Source organism: Balaenoptera ricei, chromosome 1 (genome assembly GCF_028023285.1).
Source record: "Balaenoptera ricei isolate mBalRic1 chromosome 1, mBalRic1.hap2, whole genome shotgun sequence".
In the NCBI taxonomy this organism is placed as follows: domain Eukaryota; kingdom Metazoa; phylum Chordata; class Mammalia; order Artiodactyla; family Balaenopteridae; genus Balaenoptera; species Balaenoptera ricei.
Genome location: NC_082639.1, coordinates 137076201 through 137090392, shown reverse-complemented (window position 1 = coordinate 137090392; position 14192 = coordinate 137076201). Strand labels below are relative to the sequence as shown.

At 47.7% G+C, this 14192-nt stretch overlaps 1 protein-coding gene and 1 long non-coding RNA gene across 4 annotated transcripts in view; one reads left to right on the top strand and one right to left on the bottom strand.

Annotated features, from left to right (window-relative positions):
• LOC132373580 (uncharacterized) overlaps nucleotides 1–14192 on the bottom strand; it is a 421816-nt gene that overhangs the window by 229601 nt on the left and 178023 nt on the right. The window lies entirely within an intron of this gene.
• Nucleotides 1–14192, top strand: part of TNR (tenascin R) — an 83545-nt gene that overhangs the window by 25992 nt on the left and 43361 nt on the right. The window contains exons 7-8 of the mRNA XM_059936925.1: nucleotides 1656–1841; nucleotides 13707–13796. Coding sequence (XP_059792908.1) covers nucleotides 1656–1841; nucleotides 13707–13796 — 276 coding nt within the window. The remainder of the gene's footprint in view (nucleotides 1–1655; nucleotides 1842–13706; nucleotides 13797–14192) is intronic.

The window sequence follows — 14192 nt, the reverse complement described above, 5'->3', positions numbered from 1 at the left end:
TGACATTGGAAATGTCCAGTCCCTTCAGAGGAAACACTGCCGCCTATCCACAGGGCACGGGTCCTAAGGCTAAAAAAGCAAAAAACAAATCCATAGTCTAACAAACACTTCCCAGGTCTGGGGTCTTTAGTTGTGAAGAGCAGTAGGTAAATACAAGACTCAACCTGAACCTTAAGTGAATCTCTTTTTGCTCCAGTTCCATTCAGGCCACGCACCCCCAAGCCCCGCCCAGTCCTTTGCCAGCCTCTCCTCCCACGTGAGATTTAGGGATGTGAGATTTAGGGATCTGCAGCCCAGAGCATTCCTCCTACGTGCCCCTCTACTCATGCTCCTCTTTCCATCCAACTGCTCAAGAAATCCCACACACAGCACGTGGATAATGCACAGTTTCCAGCATGCTAAACCCACACTGAGTAAGGAAACGTTTCTCAGAAAAATAAGCTGCAGAGGCATAAATCTGCTAAAAGATTCACCCAATTTACATCACTAAACAGAACACTTCTCACTCTGCAGCAGCTGCACTCAGATTGATTCACAACAGTCCCATCTTCTGAAAGAACAATTGGTGGAGACTTGCCTGGCGTTTGCAAATTAAAACAGTCCACTTGAGGTTTTCCCAGAACAAATGGCTGGTCCACTCCAAAGTTAAATTCAAGTCTCAAAGTCAAGACATATTTGGAACTTTTTAAGTGGCAGTTTGTCAAGACAGCAACTTCTTATCCTGTAAGTTGTTTATGTTGTTTCTGCCCAAATAAGCCTGAAGAGATGACCAGTCCTGGAAGAGAGAACAAGCCCCCCACAATTGCAGAAAAGACCCCAATGCCAATGGTCTTTTCACTGTTGTGGAATTCTTGGAACCCCAAGGAGCAAGCATTGGGGGCGCCAGATTGTTGGAACTCAGGGAGAGCTTTGGAGGCACCAGGAAGCCAGCACAGGGCTTGGGCACCTAATTTTGTACCAGGCACCATGCTACTCACTTCTACATGCATTGTCTAATTTGTACAACTCCCTGAAAAGGCAGTATTATTAGCCCATTTTACAGATGTGGCCATCAAGGCCCAGTGAGATGAAGACTTGCCCACGGTCCCATTACAATAAGAGTCAGAGGTGGGGCTCAAACTGAGACCTGACTCCAAAGCTGAGTGATTTCCAATACATCACATCCCCTCTCTATATGCAAAACTTTCAGCAGTGTCTATGCAAGTAAATCCAGGGGAAGACACCTTATACTTCAAAATCTTGCAGTCAATCCTCTGCTTTTTGCTCAGTGATCAAATTTGAAATTACTCTATTTCATCTTCATCACTTGGATGCCATCTCTGATTTCCACTTTCTAGGGTTTCTCTTGTTTAGTCTCAACCTTATGACACTAACTGGTTCATTCTTCAATTTCTAGAATGCCACTAGAACTCCTGAATGGGAATGGGGGACGTGTAAAGTGTGTTGATATCTAACTCCCGAATAAAACTCTCCAACCTGCCCACGTAATCTGTCATGGCCAACCTGACAGACCAAAAGCTGAGGGGCAGCCCCTGGGTTCACTCAAATGTGAGGCAGAGGGTCATGGGCTCTCACCCCAAAGCCTGTTCAAGTTCAAGATGCATGACAAATGCACATTATCCTGTGTGATGTTGGTGATGTCTGGATTTTTTTAGAGATTGACGCCCCCAAGAACCTGCGGCGTGGTTCCCGCACAGCAACCAGCCTTGACCTTGAGTGGGACAATAGTGAAGCAGAGGTTCAGGAGTACAAGATTGTGTACAGCACCTTGGCGGGCGAGCAGTACCATGAGCTGTTGGTCCCCAAGGGCATCGGTCCAACCACCAGAGCCACGCTCACAGGTAAGTAAGCTCCTGGGGGCATGGCAGTTCCTGAGTCCACACCCTCCCAGCTCTCTCCCTGGTCCAACCATAGCCAAATCCCATTGACTTAACCCCTCAAGTACCTATCACATACGTCTGTTGTTCACCATTGCATTGCCATCACCTGGTCTAAGCGACTACCACATCTTGTCTTCGCCACTGCGATAACCTCCCCACTTTCTCTCCCCTCTGCTCTCCTCTTCACTCCATCAGTTATCTTTTCAAAGTACATTTCTGATCATGCCATCCCATTTTGCAGCCATTTCAGGGACTCCGATTGCTCTTGGGATAAACTCCAAACCCTTGCACGGCCTTGGTTTCCTTACCATCTTCCCCAGTCTCCTCTCCCTCCCGCGTCCCCTGGTGCTCCCTGTGCTCCAGGCGCACAGGTCTACTTTTTTCAGTTCCTCAAACGCCTTCTCCCTCCTGCCACAGGGCTTGGCGCATGCTGTTCCCTCTGCCTGCCAGGCTCTCCCACCACCCTCTTTACCTCGTGACGTCTGCTTCCCTGCCAGCTCTCAGTTCACCTGTCACTCCTCTGGAACCCTGCCTGGTTCCCAGGTGAGGTCAGGTCATCCTGTCTGGCAGCCTCATCTTACTGGTTACCACTCACAGCACTCCTCAAGTTATCACTGTACGCTTGTGGGTGTGATTATTGGATTGTCAGTCTCCATCTTAGACTAAACTCTGTGAAAGGGGGACCATATTTGGCTTCGCTCATCATGACTCCCCAGCGTTCAGCACAGCATCTAGCACTTACAGGTCCTGGATAAGTGATGAAAGAATGAATAAACGCATGCATGAATGATGAGAGAAACTGCACATGCTCACTATGACTGGGGCATAGGCTACAAGAGCCTGGGTATGCCTTATGTACCCTATAAAGAGTGTGAGTGGAGGGTGGTTGAAAGGTCTTAAATAAGATGATGCAATGACCAGATCTGGGCAGCTACAGTGTGGAGAACAGACGGGAACAGGACAAGGCCAAAGGCAGGGGAGAGGTCAGGAGGCTGCACGGAGTCAAAGAGAGAGATAATGGTGGTATGAACTAAGGCGATGACCCAGGTCACCGTGACGCTTGGCTGGGGAGCACTCCCTGTCCCCATGAGGATGTGGCGCCCAACCAGTGCTCCTCCTGGGGCCTTAGACACACCCGCCAGGAAAACCTACCTGCTGGACTTTGCTGAAAGGTAGACGGCTGGAAATGTGAGGCACAGTTTTCAGATGGAGACTGTGCAAAGCAGCCATGGACGAGGGGCCACCAGTGTGCTCGCAGAGACTTTGTTTATCCTGTGTCTCGGCTTCTTGCAAAAGCATTAGTAGGCAAGGGGTCCACACAAGAGAGTGCGTACAGTAAACAAGGGCAGTATAATCAAATCTGTTTTCCTCCTGAACTGAAATCCCAGACCACCTTGCCAAATGAGGCCAGTTAAAGTAAATATAATAAATGTTTTTTCCAAACAGACGCACTCCTGAAACACAGCAAGGAGATGGAAAGATATGCTGACCAAGCAGGTTAATGGGGGTGAATTAAACATAACAGGAACAGACCAGCTGGCATAGAGCCTTTACAGAGAGCTGGAGACATTCACAAAAATTCAGCTAAACAAAAAAACCTGCCATGATACAGGAGGGAACTGGTTCTAGGCGCAGCCCATCTCTGCCCAGAGCCGCAGGCTGCTTTGGCAATTAGCAATTTTACAAAGATGATGGCTAGTTGTTTGGATGGAGGACACACTTTAAAATCATGAGATATAGAGAACTCAGTCACATCCTAATAATAATCATCCTATTATTTCTCATTACTGGGGGGGGGGGGTGGTGGAAAGAAGATTCTACATCCATTTGATCATCTCTGTTATTCCAGGCACCTTCACATAGTTTTAGCTTATTTAATCTTCACAACAACAACTCATGAGGGACAGGAGAACTAAAATATTGCCTGCCATATCAGTAAACAAAGGATGTCACAGCCATCAGCCATCACATTATAGGCGCCCCCATCAGCATCTCCATTTTACGGATGAGGAAATTGAGACTCAGGGATTTTGGAAACTTGCCCGAGTTCACAAAGCTAGCAAGGGGGCCGTGACTCAAAGGCAGTTCTGAATCCTAGTCAAAAGTCCCCATCCCTTTTCATGGCTGCTCCTACTAAAGAAGTAACATGGAAGGAACAGTCAAATCTTGCAGACTTACAAGGAATGGAAAGGTTATTAGTGAGCAGTGAGCTCAGATAGGTTGATTTTTTTTTTTATTTGAATTGGGCTTACGAAATAAAACTATAAATATATATTACACATAATTATCCCAGGGAGCTCACTGCTGGGAAGATTTATAAAGGCAAATAGCCTTATGTGATTTAAAAAGGGATTATAGGAATGTAAGGAAATCAAGTATATCTGTACTTGCTGAGATGCAGATTACAAGGATTGCTGGCAGTCTCACTGTGGTAGCTGGGGAAAAAGAAGGAAAGGCCTGGAAGGAAGGAAGGCAAAAAGAGCGAGAAGTTTGATCCCAGCTTTAAATAGTTGTGTTTTCTCCCTCACTCTCCAACTTGGAGGCTAAAAAGGAGAGTTTTTTCAGCTTCCGAGACTTGTTTTTGTTTTTGGGGGTTTTGTTTGTTTGTTTTTAGTTCCAAACAAGTTATTTGCTTGTATATATAAAACAAGACCCTGGACTCAGTGGGAAGGGCATTCCAGGCTCATCTGAAGCAATTCCTCCCTGGCCAGAAAGAGTATGAAGGACTAGAAACTTCAGCTGTCCCCACACTCCTTATCCCCAGTCAAAAATAATTGCAACCCTAGCAGAAGGTACCATTCTCTCTTGTCTCAGTTTTATTTGAATGCTCGGTTCTGTGGGACATGTTAAGAGCTGGGACTCTAGACTTTGTATCTAGGCCCAGTTACTCACTGTGTGATTTGGAGCCATTGACTCGACCTTTCTAAGCCTCTGTTTCATCATTGGTAAAAGGGGAATAATGCCATTTACCTCATAGTGTTTGATGGGGCTTTAATGAGATCATGTACTGAAGGAGTTTAAGACCATTCTTCTAACATAGCAAAGTACTCAATACATGGATGATGGTGATGATGATGGGGGGGCAGGGAGGAGGGGGAAGAGGAGGAGGGGGAGGAGGAGGAGGAGGGAGAGAGGAGGAGGAGGGAGAGGAGGAGGAGGGGGAGAGGAGGAGGAATAAGGAGGCAGAGGAGGAGGTCTGTGAGCTAACGGATGGTTTGGGACGACCCCGTGTAATAAGTGTGGCACAGAGCGGAGACCCTGCTTCTCAAAGTGGGATGTGAGGACCAGCAGCAAGGGCATCACCCCAGGAGATGTCAGAGCCCTCTCCCCCCTAGATCTGTGAAATCAGAGCCTGCATTTTACAAGCCCCTCGGGGGATTTGTGTGCACATTAATGGTCAAGAAGCACTCACTTAGAGCATGGTTTCTGAAGTCACCCACTCAGGCTTGAGACCAACTTCACTGATGTGCATCTTTGGGCAAATTTCTTCAATTTCTGTGCTTCCGCTTCCTGGTCTGAAGGACATCATGTCTACCTCATAGGTTGTTGGGAGGATTCAATGAACTCATATATATTTATATATCTGAGCACTGGTACATAGAAAACCTTCAACAGCCATTTGACCTTTTATTGTTTTTAATCCCTACAAAACTCAGCCTGGATCTCTGGCAACCTGGCCTCTCCCAGGCAGAAGTTCACATACCCTTTATTCTCACAGCCAGCTGACTCCAAGTCCTTCAAGTCCTACGGCATCTGTACTGGATACTCCTTGCAGAAGCCCTTGTCTCTGCAGCCACCACTTACCCCTTCGTTGTGGAATGCAAGCCCTTCCCGACTCTGGGGCTCAGAGTCACACGGCGGGCTCACAGCACCCCCCTGCATCCTCCATCATATACCTCCCCCTTTGCAACACAGAGACCAGGCTGGGGCACAGAATACCAAACATTTCTTTTCCATTATTCTCTCTAGGCAATGCCCAGCAAATTCCCTCTGGAGTGTGAATCTGTTTCTCAACAACAGACTCGGTGTCTGCAATGATTTTTTTTCTCTGCTCTGGTGGCTTCTGCGTCCTTAACGATAAGTCTTTTTTTTAGGCTCAGCCTCTCAGCCTGGACCACGTCTGCTTGGCCTGTGAACCATACCTGGAGTCCCAAAGGGGTCCCCGAGTGTTATGTACCTTACAGGCTCACCAAGGTCCCTCTGGGTTAGAACCAGAAGCATGTACCAGGGTCTGGCACCATCACTGTTTTCTGAGTAGCAGTGAAAAACCATAAACCATACAGAAAACCCCTAGTGGAGGGAGAGAGGGAGGAAGGGAGGAAGGGAGGGAGGAGGAAAGGAAGGAAATTTTCATTCTTTGACTGGAATTTGATTAAAAAAACGCAAACAAAAACCCAAAACCCTGCCTGTGACCAATGCAAATTATAAACACTGCTCTGGTCTCTGTCTGAGGGGGCTCCACTAAGCTGTCATCAGAAAAGCCTGTGGCTTCAGTGTTCTGCGAACAGCGGAAAGGGGTTCGTCTTCTGTCATCTACAGTCTCTTGCCTGGTCCTCCCTCAGGAGCAGGGGCCCACACTTGAGGACCCCTGTGGTCAGGAGAAGGGCAAAAGGAACTGGCCCGTATGGCCACGTGAGCATTGGGCTCTAACCCCGCTCCGGGGCCCGGTCATCACATCCCTCACCCACTCGATGGGGCGCCCCCTCCACACCTCTTGATGATGCTTCCCAACCAGCTGCCTCTCTGCACTGCGACTCCCCGGATCTCCAGTCAACAAGGTGCTAATCAGAAAAATCATCAACAGGGCTCAGGAAGCCCAGAGGCTTGAAGATTCCTACAGACTTCATGGTGCAACATTGGATCGCGAGAAAACACAGACCTGCAGCCAGCCACACACGACACCCCCACACACACACTCACACACACACACTTGCACAAGGCTGACGTGTGCAAGCACGCCCCAGTCAGGCCCTGTGAATTGCCGCCTTCCAGGCCTCTGGTTGCTGGGGACAGGAAACCAAGGCCTCTACCAAATCCCTCATTGTCTCCTTGGGGCTCAAATGGAGATCTCGTGGTGAGAAGGTGGGCTCCGCGAGGTGCTTGTCCACAGGAAGATTTTCCATGAAGAAATCCGAGACCCCCAGAGGAGTCCAGCTGGCAAATCAGCGCCGACTGAGGCACTTGACGTTCACTTCACCCTGTCTGCCCTCCCTGACGTGCCAGGGCACAAGCCCCAGACCGAGTGCCAGAACTTCAATGCCCTGCAGGCTCCTCTAAGGAGGAGGAGTCGGGCAGTGGGCCCGGGGCCTGGGCCAGATGGTGCTCATCCTGCTTTGGGCGAAGTCACAGTGACCCCAAGTGGTCACTTTGGTAAGGCACCCTCTGAGCACAGCGCCACCTTCCAGGGGCTGCAGAGACCCAAGCAGAAGAGAGGAGATAAAGGGCAGAGGCTTCCACAACGTCCTCCTCCTCACAGCTGGCATGTAAGGGCATCTGTCCCCTTATTTGCATTAAAGGGCTGGTGCAAGGGAACCAAGAGTAAAGCCAGGTGGGAATTTTTCCGTTTCTGCTTTGACTTCTTCAGCAGCAAATGCTTGTTTACAGTAAAGACCCAGACATGGGATGTTCCTGTAGGACAGGGAGTGAAGACCCACGTTCCTTATTAATCCCACTGGCAACAAGAAAGTTGCATCTGAGAACAGTCCTTGGTGTTATGATTTTCTTTTTAAATATAAGTTTGTAGGACCAGTCCCTTCCTTAAAGTCAGCAGAGAGTCTTCTCTTGATGCTTGAACATCATCCACACCCAAATGGATGTCCTCCAAAGCCTGACTCATTCGGGGAACCCTGGAGAAGCATCTGCCATTCCCCAAGAATATCAGAATGGGGAGCCTGGGAGCTTAGATCTCAGTACACTGAAAAGTAGATTGTTGCCTATCTGGTATGATTTCAGGGGTTCCCAGAAGATCTTCTGTCTCCAAATATCTCCCCATCTATGAAACCTCTGGCACCCAAATTCCCTGCTGGAAATTTCCCTATGAGGGGCCCTACATTAGGTCCCTGGTTTTCATAAGTTCTTTTACCAGATATACCTTTGCATATGTTATTCCCTCAGCCTGCCCTTTCCCCAACCAAATGTCCCCTGATCCTTCAAAATCCAGCTGAGATATTCTCTCATAGAAGTCTTCCCAACACCACCATTGCCCCCGCCATGCTGCTTCTATGCATCATATATTTTTTTCACTATACTACATACTGAATTAAAATATTAAAAAAATCAAATCCCTTGACCCAAAGACCTAAGAGTCTACTGAGGAGACCAGCAAGAAAACTAACAATAACAACATAATAGCATGATTGTGATAAAAACTGAGAGACTGACCGCAAGCTCCTTGGGGACAGGGTCATCAATTTGCCCCTCCCTTTGAAGGCAGATGTCCTTCAAATGCACTAGAGCAGCGGTCCCCAACCTTGTTGGCACCAGGGACCGGTTTCGTGGAAGGCAATTTTTCCAAGGATGGGGCAGGGCCAGGGGTTGGCGATGGTTCAGGATGTAATGCGAGCACGGGGAGCCGCAGATGAAGCTTCGCTGGCTCGCCCGCCGCTCACCTCCTGCTATGGGGCCCGGTTCCTAAGAGGCCGTGGACCAGTAGGGGTCTGCAGCCCAGGGGTTGGGGACCCCTGCACTAGAGACAACCAAATCCCCAACCCCAGTTTTGTGGACTTGAACTTCACAGATATTCTGGAGATGAGTCCAGGGATTCAGAGACGGAAAGGGTCCATATAGTTCTGCATGGCCATCTGAACCTAATCAAGCCCGCAGACCCCAGGTGTCTTATTCGTGTTTCTGCCAGCAAGACAGAGCAATCTCAGTTTCCTGGGCCTCCTTCTCCCACTGTTTTCCTGCTAGCAGCAGGAAGCATGAAGAATAGGTTTCCTAACAGAGGGAAGTGAGTCATCCTGTCTTCATCACCCACCCACAGTCCTTGCAGTGTAGGTGAGAATCTGCTAGTTCCTCTTGCTCTCTAGCTCTAATTAATCTGTTCCTGCTCACTATGTCCCATCCTGCCGATTAGAAAATTCCATGTCTCCGTCGTCCCTCAGCTTTTCCTAATCTTGGCTAGCTTTCAAGGTTCAAGTCCCTTCTCTAGAAAGCCTTCTCTGGCTACTCCAGCCCATGCTGATCTCATCCCCACTCTGAACTGGTTTTCTTAGTTAGCAGCCCATGGTGTAGTGCCAAATCACCTTCAAATTCCAAGGTGCTTACTCCACTCCCCTCTCCTAGCCTGTAAGACTCCTAGGGACAGGGACCATGCTATGATGTGTCACAAAGAACAATGAACCTGGGTTCTAAACCCAGTTTTATTGTATATTATCTCTGTGACCTTGATCAAGAAATGGACTTCTCTGATCCTCTGTTTACCCATGAGTAATGCCCTCCTGGCAGAGCTGCAGGGGAAAACGAGGTAACAGGTATGAATCGCTAAGAAACTATAGTTAATAATAGACCTCCTGGCCACCAGACACTTAAAATTCTCTTTTGATTTTTATCCCTCCTTTCTTCCCTCTCTTTTTTCTTCATTATTCTTCTAGATTACTGCATGCAGCTCATTGCTTGGCATATTATGGGTGTTCAGTAAGTAATTAATTTCCTTCTTCAGTACAGATTTCTTTTTATCTCATTAAGGACAAGGGTGATTCCATTCAGCTCACCCTGGTATCCCCAGTATACAACCCTGTTCCTGGCACAAAGGACGCCCTCAGTAATGTTTGTTGAGTCAATGAACTGTGTGTTTTGGGAATTCAAAGAAGAATGGTTATGCAGTGAAAGAGTTGAGGAAAGTATCACCCTCTAAGCTGAACAAAGGAAGTTCTATAAGGGATGCAGAGTGGTGGTTTCCTATGAGATGAATTTTCTGAGCTATTGTTAAGAAAGGGAACAGAGCCATTCATATGCTACTACTTGCAGGAGCTGGATGGAAAGATAAAGAGAGCATTGGTAGAGAGCAAGGGGTCTTTAAAAAGAGAGAAATCCCTAGGAGTCCTCCAAGTGCTGATATATAAGTGTACTGGGTATGCCTCAGATACGCATTTTCTTTTCCAGCAGAGGTGTACTTTACCTGCTGGCAAAGAGCAACAATTCACTTGTAGCACAGGAAGAAAGCTGCTGAAAATCAAAGGAAGCGGGAGGCAGGAACCTATAAGCAAGTCTCACTTCCAAATCACCTAGACAGAAAGCCTGGGAAGAGAGTACTTTAAATTCTGCTCTGCACTTTTCTGGGAGAAGATGATTCCGTTGTAAATTATTGAACATTTCATTTAAGCTTCATAAATAAGAAACTCGGATGAAAACGTTACATGGTAGATCCGTTTGGCAACATGTAATTTCTGTCTTCCTCCCTCGATCTGTCACCCTTCATCTACGTCAGAGAATTTCTACTTCATTATAGGCAATTGAAGGTCTCAATCAGTTGTCTGAGAAAAGCAGTTTATGTCCCAAAGGTAATCTAATTTCTCCAACCAAGGATGTAGCTGGGACTCGCCGAACATACTGACGTAGATAAATGTGTGCTTTGAATGGATCTGGGGCGTTGCAATCACCCAACTCATTCTAGTGACAGGTACTCGGCCCAGCCAGGGGCCAGCTCCTCGCTGACCCCGGGACTCCCTAAATCACTGGTTTCATCAGAGCCAACAGGCTAAGCTTCAGCAAACTGACAAGAGGTGTGCGGAGGACGAACCTGTACCTTCCTGGGGCTCACCAAAAAACAACTCAAAATCCTGGAATAGTTCTCTGAGCAAGGTAATAATACTATGGGCTACTATCACAATGGGCCAGGCACTGTTCTTCACACATGTTGGTTCATTTAATCCTCACAATGACCCTCTGAGATAGATACTATTATTCTTCCCATTCTACAGAAACTGAAGCTCAAATATGTGAAGTAATCAGTTACACGTGTAGAAAGTGGCAGAGCCTGAATATTAATGTAAGTACGGCAGGCCTCAAAGTCAAAGTTTACTTCCACCAGTGTCGACACTTTAGAGAAAGAAAGAACTAAAGGTTAGGAAATGAATGGAGCTGGTTTGAGAAGGGAAAAAGAGGGCTGATTCTAACACATGCCGTCCAGAGACCCTGGTCAGTAAGGCCTGGTAGGTTCTGCCATACTGGAGCACGAGGGATTCACTGCACAGGCTGTACTGAAAGCCACAAAGAGGAGGGAGTGCAGAACTCTCTGGGTCCCAGGCAGCATTCACCTTCCTTAATCCAAGCCGCTGTTAAGGAAAGGTTGCTCAATGCATTTCCTGTCAAAATCGTACCTATTACCTCAGGGCTCCTGGGGAAGTCACAGCTGCTCCCGGGGCGGGGGATGAAATGAAGGGAAGGGTAAGCCATTCAGTCCTAAAAGCCCTGAACCCTGAGGCCAGAAGCCTAAGGATCATCTCCAGCTGGTCACAGACTTACTCTCTGCCGTAGTTTCTTTTCATAAAGAAATAACTACTGATTTGAATAGTGTCCCCCCCCCACCAACCCCCCCCCCCCCAAATATCCATTTCCACCTGGAACCTGTGAATGTGACCTTATTCGGAAAGAGGATCTTTACAGATGAAATCAAGTTAAGATGAGGGTGGGACCTCAATACAATGTGACCAGTGTCTTCAAATGATTAGGAGAAGACACAGACACACAGGGAGAATGCCATGTGTTATGGACTAAATGTTTGTGTCCCTCCCCGCAAATTCGTATATTGTAATCCTCATTCCCAATGTGAAATGGGGGCCTATGGGAGGTGACTAGCTCATGAGGGTGGAGCCCTCATAAATGGGACTAGTGACCTTATAAAAGAGACCTCAGAGAGTTTTCTTGCTCTTTTGCTGTATGAGAACACAGTGAGAAGATGGTCTATGAACCAGGAAGCTGGGGCTCAACAGACATCAAATCTGCTGGTGCCTTGATCTTGAACTTCTCAGCCTCCGGAACTGTGGGAAACAAATATTTATTGTTTAAGTTGCCTGGCCTATAGCAGCCCAAACAGACTAAGACACCACGTACCAACAGAGGAGAGGCAGAGACTGGAGTGACGCAGCTGTAAGCTAAGAAATACCAAGGATTGCCAGCAACTACCAGGAGCTAGGAAGAGGCAAGGAAAGATTCCCCCCATAAAGTCTTTGGAAGGAGCATGGGCTTACCAACACCTTGATTTTGGCCCTCTAGACTCCAGAACTGTGACAGAATACATTTCTGTTGTTTTAAGCCACGTAGCTTGTCGTCCTTTGTCATGGCAGCCACAGGAAATTAATGCAGATGGTGAAAAGACTCCCCAACCCACTTTCCTCACAAGGTTGTGAGGAAAACGACAGTCAAAACACAGTCAGGTATTTTGAAAAGAACAAATGTTATATAAATGCAGAACAGCAAGATCATCGGCCTTGGTTCTGTCGAGCCCACAAAGGGCCCCAAAAAGAGCCTCCCAGAGGGACTCAGGCGGACAATGAGGGGCCGTACAGGTGATAATCTGATCTTGTTGCATATTCCTGCAGCTCCAGTCCTAATAAATGAGGGTGAGTTTGATGCGGGTTTGGTACAAGAATAAAGGCCCCCAAAGATGCCCACATTGTACTCCCTGGAACGTGTGACTATGTCATCTTATGTGGCAAAAAGGAAAGTACAGATGTAATTAGGTTAAGGATCTTAAGACGGGGAGAACAGCCTGTCCTATCCAGGTGGGGCCAATGTAATCACCAGGGTCCTTATAAGATGGAGGAGAAGATGGGACCATGGAAGCAGAGCTCAGAGAGAAAAACAGATTTGAAAATGTTATACCGCTGACTTTGAAGATGGGTTATGGGGACACAAGCCAAGGGATGCAGGCAACCTCTAGAAGCTACAAAAGGCAAAGAAACAAATTCTTTCCTAGAGCCTCCAGAAGGAACACAGCTCTGCTGAACCATTTCAGACTTCAGACCTCCTGAACTATAAAATAATAGATGTGTGTTGTTTTGAGCCACTGGGTTGTGGTAATTTGTTGCAACAGAAATAGGAAATTAATATACCAGTCAAACCAGTTAATCTGAAAATGAATGTGGGAGAGGGTAGGGAGACACCCCAAATAATTCTAGATCCTTTATATTGAACCCTAAAGAATTTCCCCCTGTAGTTGGACAGTTTTTTTCATTTTCTCCAGCTTCCTCGGGTCCCCCAGAAGTCATCCTAACATTGAATCTACAGCTTTGAGTGCCCTTGGTAGGGAGCCCACAGCAACAGGGCTTCTGCATGCCCTAACATTAAAGGCCTGACAGCCCTGTGCTCAGCGAGACAGTCCATCCACAGGTGCTCCCCAGAAAGGATGCAAACGTCCCCACATGGCCTCAGTCCCTGTCTATAAAAGGTACAGCTTGGTCTTCACCCACAATGTTCAAGAAATGCTTTAAAGGCTTAGGTCCACACAATCCTTTTCGATTACGCACTCCCCCGATTCACAATGTAAGCAAGAAATCCCTTCACCAGTTGTAGCCAACCTGAGACTCTAAGTACCTCAGGGAGACCTTCCACAGCAGAGCACAGTTCTGAAGGTCACTGACAAGGGCAGCTTCACTGCCCTCCCGAGGAGACCAGCAGCAAGAAGGAAGCTCTGCACTGATCAGTTCGTCCTGTTGACTTGGTATGGATTTTCTAAGTGGTGAAATTGGGATTTCCTAATAGGTAAAAATAGGAGTGGATTCGGGAAGATCTGAACAAGAACCTAAGGTCATTTGCTTCCCGCCGTCCAGCCTTCCCCACCCCTGACACACACGGAATAATGTTTGTTTCTGCATCTACCAACAGATCTAGTGCCTGGCACTGAGTATGGAATTGGAATATCCGCCATCATGAACTCACAGCAAAGCGTACCAGCCACCATGAATGCCAGGACTGGTGAGTAGGAAGATTGCTGTGGAAGGAGACCAGGACAGTCTGCAAGCCTGAGGGGCCACGGAAGCTTAGCCCAGCAAGGACTGGTCAGAAGGCAATGCCCCGTAGTGAACAGGTCCCTGGGTGACGATTATCAGCCAAAGAACACCATCTACCGGCAGCTTTTTGATTCCCTGTGCCTACCCTCTGACATCTGACATGCAGGATGGACTCCCACCCTCTCCCCACAGATCTGCGTGTGGTTCCCCACAGTCTGAAGGGCTGCCCACAGCTGTGGAGAGCAGAGGTGGAAATGCCCAAATAAGTGGGTGTTGTAGCAAGTCATATTCCCTTCTAGATCACCCCACAGCAGGCAGAATGTGGTACTCCTCACCATGTAGGACAGAAGCCCTCAGAAAA